This window comes from Caretta caretta, chromosome 5 (assembly GCF_965140235.1).
Source record: "Caretta caretta isolate rCarCar2 chromosome 5, rCarCar1.hap1, whole genome shotgun sequence".
In the NCBI taxonomy this organism is placed as follows: domain Eukaryota; kingdom Metazoa; phylum Chordata; order Testudines; family Cheloniidae; genus Caretta; species Caretta caretta.
Genome location: NC_134210.1, coordinates 82067308 through 82081385, shown reverse-complemented (window position 1 = coordinate 82081385; position 14078 = coordinate 82067308). Strand labels below are relative to the sequence as shown.

Genomic DNA, 14078 nt, shown 5'->3' with positions numbered 1-14078 from the left:
TTGCTTCTTCAATTGCTATGCTGTAATCAAAGCTGTGAAATCCTACTGAACCTCTGAGGTTCAAATTCTAAATTTTATGGTTTAAATTAACTTGGATTGTGATGGAAAGAATATTTAAGCACTATCCCTCTTCCTATCCCCCCCAAAAAGAGATTTTTTTTTTCCTCCACCCTACATGTTGGGCCAATACCAGATACCACACACACACTCTATATGTTGTATTCATGAAAGAAACCAAAACAATGGTAAATGGCCACACATGTTCCACATTAATTTATAAACAGGATTCTAAGAGAGAGATACATGAATGAGAAAAGACAAGAAAGATGATAGGAACAACAGTAATGTTTACTTGCTACAGATAAGACAGAAAATACACATACAAAATAAAGTTTTATGAAGGAAACAGAAAAACATCACATTTCAAAGTAATGTGTTAGTGTTTACATTTGACACGTGGAAACTTCAGCACTTTTGGTGATACAGTGGTCTATTGAAGTGGCTCTAGATCAGAGGTGGGCAAACTACGGCCCACGGGCCACATCCGGCCCGCGGGACCGTCCTGCCCAGCCCCTGAGCTCCTGGCTGGGGAGGCTAGTCCCCGGCCCCTCCCCTGCTGTTTCCCCTCCTCTACAGCTATGCCGCTGCCACACGGGCAGCACTCTGGGCGGCAGCATGGCATGGCTGCCAGACATGGTGCTTTGAGCAGCATGGTAAGGGAGCAGCGGACAGTTGGATGGGGCAGAGGTTCGGGGAGGGGGGCATTCAGGGGACAGGGAAGAGGGGGCAGTTGGATAGGGCTGAGGTTCTGTGGGGTGGAGGCATGGGACAGAGGGTTAGATAGGGGATGGTGTCCCGGGGCAGTTAGGGGCCAAGGAGCAGGGGGGAGTTGGATGGGTGGGGGAGGAGGCCAGGCTGTTTGGAGAGGCACAGCCTTCCCTACCTGGCCCGCCGTACAGTTCTGCACCTCGATGTGGCCCTCGGGCCACAAAGTTTGCCCATCCCTGCTCTAGATTCAAGATTTTAACAGGACTCAACAAACCTGCTCTGAACTGCATGAAACACAGCAGTTGCCTCTTCCCACTGCCTGAGGTCAAATGTTTGACCCTATCTATTTTTTATGAAGTTATGACTTGAGAATTATACCATATAATTTGTTCACAATGTGTGTTACTCCTAGTAATCTTTAGCAGGAGTTATTTAATGCATGCAATGAGAATTTTTAAATTAAGTACACAAAATTCAGAAGGAGTAGCTCAATGGTGCAGACTATATGAGCTAGTGTCAAATACAATGCAGCATGAATTTAAAATAGGCTAAGCTCTAAAATTAATTTAGGTGAAATTCTATTAGAAATATGAGAAAAGGAAATAGATACAACTATAGCTTTGTGGTATGCAGTAATCAGTAGTACAAAGGGGGGAAAGTTACTGAAGACAAAACAATGCTATTAAGCACAACTGCTAATACAAAGCATTGAGAGCTAGGATGAAAAGAGATCAGAACACACAAGTTTCCTTATTTTTATCAACAGAGAGTCTTGGCAAATGCGGATTACTTTTTGTTAAGTTTTACCTAGACCAGAAATAGTCTTTAATTAGTATTTAAAATTCAAAAGTCTCTAACCCATGTCCACATACCAACCAAGAGGCAGTTTCATTCAGCAAGATATCAGCATCTGAAGATATTCAGAGACCATAAAGCCAGGATGGGCCATTGCTATAATTATCCAACCCCATAAACTTCCCTTGATTTCTGTTTGAACTGGGATATCTCTTTTAGAAAAGCATATCTATATGCTGTGCAGAAGCTTTAACCATTATGTCTCCAATAACATACTGACTACTCCAAAATGTGGCAGAACCTTACAGTTCTGAGTTTAAAGTCTTGTTATATCTAGTACCCAGTAGAATTTAAAGGAACCACTGAAGCAGACAGCGACAAGAAAGAGACTCAATTACAATAATGAAACTGCCTTCTCCTTCTCTACCAAAACACTGTTGAATTCAAAATAAGGGGTAAAGAGTGTTCCATGTGAGCTCTTCTATTTTTTGTGTAAGGTCAGTAGTAGCAGCTTTGATGATCTAATGACATGCTGCACTTGGGAGTGGGAATCTCTTACTTGTAATTACCTTTTCCCTATCTACCCGATCATAGATTCTCCTCTCAGCTGCAATAAAATCATTTCATGTATAAATTGTGACTGGCTCCTACTGCCCGGCGTCCCAACTCCTGCATACCTTTAATATCTTTGCATGACAAGTTGTTGCTGTTTCCGTTTTCTTCCCAACATAAATCCACATTTATCTCAAGCCGGCTCGTGGACAACGGGAACAGACACCGAGAGGGTGAGGGGGCGGGGGGAGAGGGGGGGGGTCTTCCAGTTGTTTCTCCGTTAGCCAAATTCAGACCGGGGGAGGGGGAGCGAAGGCTTCCTATTTCAACCCAGCGGCCCCTGCTCAGCGCAGATCTGAGTTATCCGGCCCCCACGTGGGAAGAGGAAGGAAGCGAAGGGCTCTGAAGCACCCGGGCTGAGGAATGGAGATATCTGCAGTCTCTTACCTTGTCCAGCTCATCGTGCAGCTCGGCCAGGCTGGGCCGGATGAGCTTCTCGCCCAGCTCGGCGGCCGTGTGCCGGTAGTGATCTATCCTGGGCACGGCGTCCATGGTGTTGTGGCCGAAGGTGCGCAGATAGTAAGTGTTGGTGTGGGTATCGTAGTGATGATGCCCCCCAGAGCCGCCGCCGCCCCCGGAGTGGAGGCTGCCCTCGCTCAGCACCGTGTCGCCGCCGTTCTGGAAGCTGACGCCGCCGCCCTCCAGGCCCCCGCCGGGCTCGGCCGGGCTCTCATCACCGGCCGATGGGTCTACAAAGTTCACCCGAAACCTGCCCTTGGCTTCCTCGCTGCCCTTCACCGCTGCGCCGCCCTGCCCGCCAGGTTTCTGGGGCTCGTCCGCCGCCGCCCGGCCAGAGCCCTCCGCCACCAGGTCCACCTGGAAGCGGCTCTGGCTCGGGGTGGGACCCAGCGGTCTGCACAGCGCATCCCCGGCCGCTGCCGCCAGAGACAGCCCCGCTTCTGGCTCAGAGTCGGCAGCCGGCGCATCCCCAACGCCAGCCGGCAAACGCGGCGTTTCCTCAGTCCCTCCAGACCCCGCTGCTGCCTGCTGCTGCTCCCGGGTGGAGCCGGACAGCGGCTGTTTCCCCTCCATGTCTCCGGCTCAGGGCGCAGCGAACGAGCGACAGCCCCGGCTGCCTCTGAAACCTGAGCGGCGGCTCCGCTGCTTTAAACGTCCAACCACCAGCCGGGCTGCCCCGAGACCACGCAACGCGCCGCGCCCGCCCCTCGGCGCCTCTCCCCTCCCTCTGCCGCAGCGCCAGGTGATGATGATGATGCTACTGCCGGGGCGGCTCTTCTCTCTCGCCCGCCCGCCCGCAACAAGCCCCTAACCCCGGAGAGAGGGGCAGCAACAGCCGCCTTGGGGAGCGCTCCGCACCGGACCCCGCCCCCTCCTCCCCCGGCACCGACCGGGCGCCCCGGCTGAGGAAACACGCGGTGCCCGCTCCCCACTGCGCTACCTGACCTAACCCCAGAGCCACCCTGCCGCCGGCGAGCGGCGACCCCCACACCCCGAGCCAGGGCCCCACGCCGCGGCACTGACACCCCGAGCAGGAGGCGGAGCGGCGCTCGCCCAGCCCCAAAGCACTGACAGCGCCGCGCTGCGAGCAGCCGGCAGAGCTGGCCGGGCGCAGCCAATCGCCGCTCCCCCGCGCGGCTGGGTCTTTAAAGCGACACGAGGCCGGGCCACCGGCGGAAGTGGTTCCTTTCTAGTTCTCGCCCTCGGGGGCTGCTGGCGGCCCGTCCGCTGGGACTCGCTCGCCTTCGGGCCCAATGGGCCTGGCTCCGCTTCTCTTTCCCGGGGCGGGGGCGCCGCCTGTCTCGGAGGCTCCTCCTGCACCGTCCCGCCGGCCGCGTTGCGGCAGCAGGAGACACCCCGTTCTGGGGCGGATGCTAGCGCCGCGACGGCTGCATCCGCCGCCGCCTCGGAGGGAGGGGGGAGGCACAGGCTGCGATCGTGCTGCCCAAGCAGCCTCATCCGGTGGCGCCTGGTGCCGGTCCCGGCCCGCCCCCGGCCTAGCCTCCCGCTCGCCTGCTCCCCCGGTTTGAAAGTTATCAGCCCGCCGGCTGTGAATGTGCAGGCTGCGGCGCGGTGGGAGATCTCGCGAGAAGAGGCAGAGGCGAAGCTCTTGGGGTGACGGGGAGGTATGGGCTACCCGAGGCGGGCGGGCGGCGGCTGCAGACCGCTTAAAGTAGGAAGTGTCGGGGGTGGGTCAGGGGGATGCTAAGCAGCAGGAACCTGGGGGTTTGCGGTAGTTACAGCCGTTTTCCATGTCCACGCCACCCTTCTTCTGTCTGTGGTGCGGGACGAGTCCTCCTCGGGAGTGCTTCCACCCACTTCAGCGGGGCAGTGTGGGGGGCTGAGAGCCCAGGCTCTCACCTCCCTGCTCAGTGGTGCTGGAACACTTTTTATAGGGGGGATGCTAAAAGGCAGCTAACCAAACATAAAGCAGTGGTGCCTGAACTTTTTACCTCACACACCCCCACCCCTTCTCTGTCCCCCCAAGAACTGGGTCTGGGACCAGGGCCGTGGCTCGGGGCGGGGGAGACACGGACAGAGATAAGGGGGCTGGCAGCTGGAACCCCAGGTCGTGGGGGGGTGGTCAGTGGTTGGGACTCTGGGCACAGGCTGGGGATACTGCAGCACCCCCTGTATGCCTATGTCCCCACTAAGAGCTCAGCTACCCCCTGGGCTCTCAGCTCTGTGCTTCTGGGAGCTGGGCTACTGCTCAGGCTCCCCACTGTCACTCAGGCTCAGAGCTGGGCTGCCCCCCATCCTCCAAGGCTTTTGGCTTCCTGCTTATAAATTGTCTGCCCTCTATAACACTGAGAGAGAGAGATGCACAGCTGTTTGCTCCCCCAGGTATTAATTACTTACTCTGTGTTAATTAATAAGCACTTTTATTAAGTATAAAAAGTAGGATTTAAGTGGTTCCACGTAATAACAGACAGAACAAAGTAAGTTTTTTTTCTGAAGCAGAATAAAACAAAACATGCTAGTCTAAGCCTAATACAATAGGAAACTGAATATACACCCTCAGAGATGTCCCAATAAGCTTCTTTCACAAACTAGACTCCTTCCTAGTCTGGGACAAATGCTTTTCAGACCAACGTTGTAGTTTATGATCTGGGTCCAGCAATCACTCACACCCCTGTAGTTACTATCCTTTGTTCCAGTTTCTTTCAGGCATCTCTTTGGGGTGGAGAGGCCATCTCTTGAGCCATCTGAAGACAAAATGGAGGGGCTTTCAGGGCCTTATGTTCTCTCTCTTGTGGGCAGAAACCCCTTTGTTCTTCTGTGCAAAATCACAGCAACAAGATGGTGTAGCCACCTAGCAAGTCACATGTCCATGAATGATTCAGCTTTTTGGAGGCTGCCATTGTTTACCATTGCCATTGGAGGCTGCTATTTGGAGGACGCCATTGTTTACGTGTTAGTTTGAACATTCCCAGGAAAGCTCAGATGTGGATTGGCATCTCCCAAAGTCCATTGTCAGTTAAGTGTTTCTTGATTGGGCAGTTACTCAGAATAGTCCTTTCTCAAGAAGCTGCCAAATGCTTCACTGATGTTACTTAGAATCAAACACATTGAGATACAAGTACATAGCCAATATTCATAACTTCAAATACAAAAATGATACACACATACAGACATCATCATCATAACCAGCAAATTACAACCTTTCCATAAACACCTTACTTGACCTCCTTTGTACAAGATTTGGTGCAGCTATAGGACCTTGGTTGCAATAATGATCTATACAGTCACAGTTCATGTCAGTAACGTCACAGAAGGGATGAAACAGGACCAACTGGCAACACCTTCTATACTCAGACTTGGAGGGGAGACAACAGGATGTCCCACCACCACAGTCACTAACTACCACTTACGCAGTGAAGGAGAGACAGAGGGGTAAATTAATTTTTTTCTACTTCTGTATTATCAAAAAATAAAACTAGATAATGAAGGTTTTCATTATTTTTATTTTCCTTTACAAACTCTCACTAATGCAAATTTGAAATCTAGTGGCTTCTTTGGGTTGAAGATACCGGTTGTCATTGATACATAGTTTTGCTGAATTTAAATGTCAATACCGTAACCTTAAACGTCACCTGGAAACTCACAGCCAGCCAGTGCAGAGCATGGAACACAGGTTGAATAGGCTCACAGTCAGATACTCCATTTATCAAACAGGCTGCCACATGTTTCATCAGCTTTGGTTTCTGGATGGTTGTAAGGTGCAATCCCCAAGTAGAGTGCACTGCTATTATATTATTATTAAAAAGAATTCCCAGTAGAGGATACTCTGTAATCTCTGTCATATAGGACAACATTCAAACACAGTAGATATTTTTTGCAAGTTGGCAAAAAATGATTTAGGTGCTTCAATACTACAGTGATGAGAGCTGTTTAAAAACCTGAATGCATAGATGGTCTTTTTTTCTGTTTGTATTTGGGTTGATAGACCCAAAAGAAAGAGGTGTGAATTATGACAATAGCCACACAAAAAAAAAAATCTTAGTTGTTTTTAAAATGTCAGTCTAACACCTGTTTAGGACACTTTCTTGATAACTGATCATGGCAAAATGTACTATTCCTACATCTGAAAACTATTTTCAAGATAGGACTGATTGCAGCTTCTCACAGGCAGTCTGAACTGAGTAATTTGAAGAAGAGGGTAGGAAATAACATCTTTAGCCAGTTCTGAAGCTCCTGGAAAATGGCTTGACACAACATTCAATCTGTGACATTGTAAATGCAAAATGTTCTTTAAAGGGCAATGAGAAATAGGACTGCTACTGTTTATTTTATTCAGTTTTTCAAGATGTATAACTTGTTGCTATTATTTTAAAATAATAATAATAAAAGGCCCAGACGCAGCAATGATTTGTGCATGAATGAAAATGTCTGCCTATATGTAATTCATTGAAAAATCAAGGCCTTCATTTCCAGAGTATGATAGTCCAAATCTCCTACCCAATTATATTTTTAAAATTTTAAAAAATGTTTTTACTTTGCGCACAAAAGTCTGTAAGGTGCCAAACTTCATTTTTCAGTTCCTTCACCTCTAGATGCATTTAACTTCTCAACAACAAATTTGGTGACAATCCAACAGGCTATCCAAGGCCAGAAGGGACCATTGTGATCCTATAGTATGACCTCCTGCATAACACAGGCCTACAACTTCCCCAAAATAATTCCTAGTGCAGATCTTTCAGAAAAAACATGAAATCTTGATTTAAAAATAGTCAGTGATGGATAATGTGCCACGATCATTGGTATATTGTTCAATGGTTAATTATTCTCACTGTAAAATTGTATATTTTATTTCCAGTCTGAATTTGTCTCACTGTAACTTTCAGCTATTGGATAGTATTATGCCTTTCTCTGCTTGGTTGAAGAGCCTGTTATTAAATATTTGTTCCCCATGTAGGAACTGATAGGCTGTAATCAAGTCACCCCTTATCCTTCTGTTTGTTAAGATGAACAGATTAAATTCTTTGAGTCTATCACTAAAGCATGTTTTTTTAATGTTTTAATCATTCTCATGGCTCTTCTCTGAACCCTCTTCAATTTATCAACGTCCTTGAATTGTGGGCACCAGAACTGGACACAGTATTCCAGCAATCGTCACAGTAGTGCCAAATACAGAGATAAAATAACCTCTCTACTCCTCCTCAAGATTCCCCTGTTTACTACATTCATTTTTTTGGCACATTGTCACACATTAGGAGCTCATGTTCAGCTGATTACCCATCATGACCCCCAAATCTTTTTCAGAGTCACTGCTTCCCAGGTCAGAGTCCCCCATCCTGTAAGTATGACCTACATTCTTTGTTCCTAAATATTTACATTTAGTTTAGCCATCTTCAAATGCATATTATTTGCTTGTGTCCAGTTTACAACGTGATTTAGATCGCTCTGAATCAGTGACCTGTCCTTTTTATTATTTATCATTCCCCAATTTTTATGTCATCCACAGACTTTCCCGGTGATGATTTTATGTTTTCTTCCAGGTCAGTGATACTACTGGAAACACACCTATTTAATGAGAATTCCAATTTCACCATTACATTTTAAGACCTATCAGTTGGTCAGTCTTTAATCCATTTAATGTGTGCTGTGTTAATTTTGTACTGTTCTCGTTTTTTATTCAAAATGTTATGTGGTACCAAGTAAAATGCCTTACAGAAGTTTAAGTATATTACATCAACACTATTACCTTTATCAACCAAATTTGTAATCTCATCAAAAAAGGATATTGTGTTAGGTTGGCCGTATCTATTTTCCATAACCCATATTGATTTGCATTAATTACATTACCCTCCTTTAATTCTTTATTAATCAAGTCCCATATCAGCTTCTCCATTAGCTTGCCCGGGATCAATGTCAGGCTGACAGGCCTATAATTAGATGGGTCATTTGGTTTACCCTTTTTAAAAATTGGTACAAGATTACCTTTTTCCAGTCTTCTGGAAATGCCCCAGTGCTCCAAGACTTATTGAAAAATCAACATTAATGGTCCAGCCAGTTCTTTTAAAACTCTTGGATGTAAACTAGCTGGACCTGCTGATTTAAAAATGTCTAATTTTAGTAATAGTAGGGAGAGAGAGCCTGAGAGACAACAATGGATTCAAAAGATGGGGATACTGGTCTTTTCTTAATTCCTGTCCATCAGAGGACTTTGCTGGAGGTGAATCTAAACATAGTTTGAGTTTAGTCCGCAAAGCTTGTCTGTAGACCATAAACATATTTTAGGCTTAATCCACATAGCTTGGTTTACATCACATATCTTCGGCTTAGTCTATAAATTTGTTGATGGTCTCCAGTACTTCTTGAAAGGAACAGATAATAAAAGACAGAATGCAGAAGATTTCTTCCAATATCCATGGGGTGAACATAACAGAGAGTAATTGAGCTGAAAAATATAGTAAGCTATGGTGAAATTCTGACTTTGTTCAATGGATAAGAGTTTGAGAAACACAGTGGATGATGCAGAGAACAATGTCAGAATAAAGAATCTCAGGCTAGGTCTGGGAGAAACCACAGGAGCAGTGTCTAGTTTTTTTCTCAGCAATGTTGACTTAAGTTGTTCAAGCCAATAGCATGACATTCCCTTTTAGTAGCAAGGATCTCATTCACACATACACACACAAAATCCCTGCACCATGCATATTGTATAAACAGGCATAAATATCACATGATCACCTCCAAAGAACTGCTTATATGTTCTTAAGGCATTTGTAAGCTATTTCAATTTGGAAATTATGATTATCACTAGCTTAATGCCTATTTCTAGTTTTAAAAAGCAAATGTTTTCATGTATATATAAAAAGGGGGTAACCCTTCAAGTCATATTATAGTCATGATACAGAACTGTTCATGAACCCTGCAATATATTAATTCATCATTAATCAATTTTTCATGTGTTAGAAATCAAACAGTTTTCATAGTACTTATTTAATAAGCTACTACAAATAAATATTACCATACATCATTTTTCATTTACAGTATTTTTATAGTAGCTTAATTCTTTCTAAAGCACTTAATACACTTTATACACTGCATGGAATATACAGCAAGGATTTAATTATGGATGAAATGCAGCTACCTCTTGGGGTGAATTCAGCAGTTATGTAACAGTGCACACAGAAACACTGCACAATAATTCAGAGAAGAAAGTGGTATATCCAGTTGAAATAGTTAATTAAATGTTTCCTAATACTGTTCCACTTACATTATTACTATAATGTACTGCAGGTATCGCTGGTGAACAAAGCATAATATAACACCCTAACATCTCAATGAAATCAAAATGGCAAAATGCATGATTAAAGTTTAGAAAAGATTATTATTTTATCACAGTATTACATATAAAATATTTCTTCAAAGTGTGACACAGTGCTAAACATTTGTAGTGGTGTCACTTCAAATCCTGTCAAAGATTATAAAAACAGAACTAGTGAAAAATCCAACTTTGGTTGGAAAGTTGGAAAAGAAAGGAATGAACCAAAAATATGCACACATGGAAAAATAATAGGACATGATTGGATTCTTATTACCAGACATATTTTGTTTTACCGTTGGCAAGAATCAGAAATACACTCAAAGTTAAAGTGGCTCTCATTATTAGCAGAAGACATGAAGAAGGAAATGAGGTTTCACATGCCAGACTATAAACTAATGAGCATGTAGAGGGAAATATGTGGTTTCTATGTTTGAAGTAGTTCAAAGATGCAGAAACTGCCTTCAGGAATGGCTATCTCTGTTACTGGTCTAAATGTCAAGGTTTAATACCAATATCCATTATTTGAGGCATGTAACTAAATGAGCAGCTAAGTTTCTTAAGCATTTTTTATTTAAAAAGTTATAATATTCAAGGAAATAATATTCCACTTTCTTTATTATAATTAAACCGTAAGATCTAATACATAAATATATCCAGTTACATTATTTTATATGGTCCTGATCCTCCATCCCTGCATCAGTTTTATGTTGGTGTGACTCCATTCACCACAATGGAGTCACACCAGTGTAAGACTGGTGTAACAAAATGGAGACTGAGGCCCATATATATTTCAGCCACATCTGATATCCTGAACTTGAGGATGTTGAGTATGGAGCACAGTTGTTTATCCCTGCATTCACCCCTTCTCCTCTCCCTTCCATTCCACTACAAAGGTAGGCACACATAGTATTCTGCTACTGTGTTCTTTATTTTGTACTTTACATCTGTTGCAGACGTCTGTCCAAATGAATGCATTCAAAAATACTTTATTTCTCTTCCCAGATTACTGGATGAATTCCTGAGCAATTATCACATAGTCATGTGGCAAATTACCTGTATTTGTATTAAACTAATCCTAGCCACCAGAAAAAATATTAATTATAGCACCACACTTCTGAAAGATTGCCAGACAAATCCCATGATTAAGGCCCTCTGGACTGAAAAACTTTGGGAAAGCTGTATTACCAGCCAGCTGCAAAGGTACAGCAATTTATTTCAGGGTACTTGCTTGTTCTCTATAAGCTTTTTGATGTATCCTTGTATACATTCAGGCTTCCATTACCCCAGCTTGTACTCTTCTACATATACTCTGTTTTTGCCATTTTTTGCAACCAGGCTGCTTTCAGGGGTGCCATTAAAAAGAATCTAGGTATTATCAAAATTCATCTTCTATGTTTCAATGTTATCCTTTAAGGGAGATTAGCAATGTCCTCTCCCAGGAATTTCTTTTGATAATACTATAATAGCAGTACAATCTACTTAGGGGCTTTACGTGACATCCGTCAGGAAACCAAAGCTGATGCAAGATGTGGCTGCATGTTTGGTAAATGGAGTATCTGACTGGGAGCATATTCAACCTGTGTTCCATGCTCTGCACTGGCTGGCTGAGAGTTTCCACGTGAAAAGGTTCTGGTTTCTTTATAGTCAAACTGACTTAGCACCCAAAAGACCATCTCTCTCCCCCTACTATACCACCACAGTTGAGATCGACAAAGGTCTCCATGTATAATGTGGAGCCCCATGGTATAAATGGCAGGGGGCTGCTGGCAGGGCACTGACTCAAGGGCCCTACAGCTATGAAATTTGTGCCCCTCCCTTGGTCTGCAATAGGATTCCTGCAAGGCTCAGAATTTTTCCCAGGCATTTGAAAATAGGGGGTGAACTGTTCAAATTAAGTTAAACACAAGGGACAAGCAACACACACTGCTTTTATTAGTCACTAAAATACATGGAATTTTGGATTTTTTTTTTTGAGGACGCCCTGCACGTGATTTCTTTGGGATGGAGGACCCTGGGTGTTGTGGGACTTGGGCAGTTGTATTGTGGGGGGGGGGGGGGGGGGCGGCGAGGGAGTGTCAAGATTCTGAGATTCCATTCAGGGAGTCTAGACCTCTTGCATACCATTGAATACAGGTCCACAGGGGTGCTGTGCCCCAGCATGGATAAATGTGGGGGAGGACGGACATGAAGCAGGACTGGTGAAGCTTTGCACAACTCTGGCAGCACAAAATAGTTGTAAAGCTTCCTGCAGCAAAGAATCTCTGGGTAATGTAGAAGAGTCACCGTACTCTCCTACGCCACCATGCCTTCCAGCAGCTGATATAGAGGGCATGGCCAATGAAAAGGGGGTATGGTCAGGACTCTTTTACAGCCCAGTGAATTCCAGCTGCAGGAACTATTCCTTTGGATGAAATGAAATGTGAACAATTTCATCATAAAAGGAAAAAATAACATTACAAGCAATTGAAAGCAGAATTATAATGCAAATCTATACCTACACTGATCTCAGCCCCACAAAGCAAGGACAATGAGCTTTTACTTTACATAATAATGAGTGAGAGAAAACAGCTTGAGTTGAAATTCTTGTGTGTAATTATAGATGGACATTTTAAAACATACAATAGCCTCACAGTTTTCAGTTTTACACTTGTGTTCCTCCCACAGACTTACCCTGGACATTACTAACACCAAAGGCAATCAAATCCATTATAATCTTATAAGTAGTAGAAGCTGAAGGTATAAGTTTGTACTAATGCATTTGTTTCTCCTTGCTTTCATTCCTTATCTTGGGAATACAGATTGTATTACCAGTATTAATTGTACGTCTTTTGTGTGACTTCTCAAGATAAGTTGGCAGGATAAGATGCTATGTAAATTATTGAATCCTTGAACAATGCTAAGTATTATAGTTGAGCTTTTTATTTAACGAGTTCTTGAAGGATGTTAGTGCTTCGGTAGTGACTCACCTGTATCTTTTCAAAGAATTGGACACTACGCTACTGAAATCACTGGCAAATCATTCCAAACTAGAGAAGCCCAGTAACATCCACTGCATAAGGTATGCAGCCATTTTCCTTCCATTCATGAAAAGTTTCATTGAACTTTTCTAGGATAAATTCAGGATTATCAGAGGGACCTAACAAAGCTAGGTGAACGGTCAACATGATGGCAGATGAAATTCAGAGTTCACAAATGCATATTGTAAGGAATAATTTGAACTACACATACACATTACTGCATTCTAAGTTAACTGTCACCACTCAAGAAAAAAGAGCTGACTGTTCACTGAGCACAGCTTAATGAAAACCTCTGCTCAATGTGCAGCAATGGTTAAAAGAGAAAACACATGTAGGGTGCATAAGGAATGGGATAGGAAATAATACTGAAAATATTATAATGGCATTAAATTAAGGAATAGTATATCCTTACCTGGAATACTACACTGAGTTCTGGTTACCCTGCCTCAAAAGGAAATATCAGAAGTAGAGAAGGGTTTCAAGTAATAGGTGACTAAAATAAATAGAGGCATGTAAAGGAGAGGTTGAGAAGATTGCGGTTCTTTAATTTAGAGGAGAGAAATCAGAGAGGACATAGAAGGTATAAACAAAATAATGAAGGGATGGAGAAGATAAAATGGGCAACTTCTATTTATCCTTTCTCATAATATAAGAATGGGGCATTTGATGGAATTGAAAGGCAGAAAATTTAAAATTGATAAAAGAAAACGTTTTTCACATCATGCATAATTAACCTGTGGATCTTATTACCATAAGATCAAGCAAAAAAGTATTAGACATTTAAATGGACAATGAAAATGTCAAGAGTTACATTAGGGATATAAACCTTTATGCTTCAGGATATAAACCAATTTCTAAGTGACATGGATTAGGAAAAAATCTTCCCCACAGGGCAGGTTATTCCAAATTGCTACTTTGACGTTTTTTGTACCTTCCACTAAAGCATCTAGCACTGGCCACTGTTAGAGACTAGGTTTCCAGACAATACCTTTAATATCTTACTTTTTAGATAGTATCTAAATATACTACCCTTTGCTCACAAGGGAACATGGCTGAGGAAAAAGGAAGTATGGCCAAAGAGTCACGACCACCACCTGCTCATTTTCTGGAATGGTTGATGCATCCAGACATAAGTTAAGCAGGCAGTCCTGAAACTC

General features: G+C 43.7%; 1 protein-coding gene and 1 long non-coding RNA gene across 3 annotated transcripts in view; one reads left to right on the top strand and one right to left on the bottom strand.

The window, feature by feature from the left end:
- Window positions 1–3482, bottom strand: part of SLC12A2 (solute carrier family 12 member 2) — a 101871-nt gene extending 98389 nt beyond the window's left edge. For both annotated transcript variants that reach the window (XM_048850422.2, XM_048850423.2), the window contains exon 1: window positions 2563–3482. In XM_048850422.2, coding sequence (XP_048706379.1) covers window positions 2563–3207 — 645 coding nt within the window. In that variant the 5' untranslated portion in view covers window positions 3208–3482. The remainder of the gene's footprint in view (window positions 1–2562) is intronic.
- A 605-nt stretch (window positions 3483–4087) lies between these two features.
- LOC142072167 (uncharacterized) lies at window positions 4088–6086 on the top strand. Its single transcript, XR_012668537.1, has 2 exons — window positions 4088–4259; window positions 5292–6086. It is a non-coding gene; the product is annotated as an uncharacterized LOC142072167 (long non-coding RNA).
- Window positions 6087–14078: the final 7992 nt, after the last annotated feature.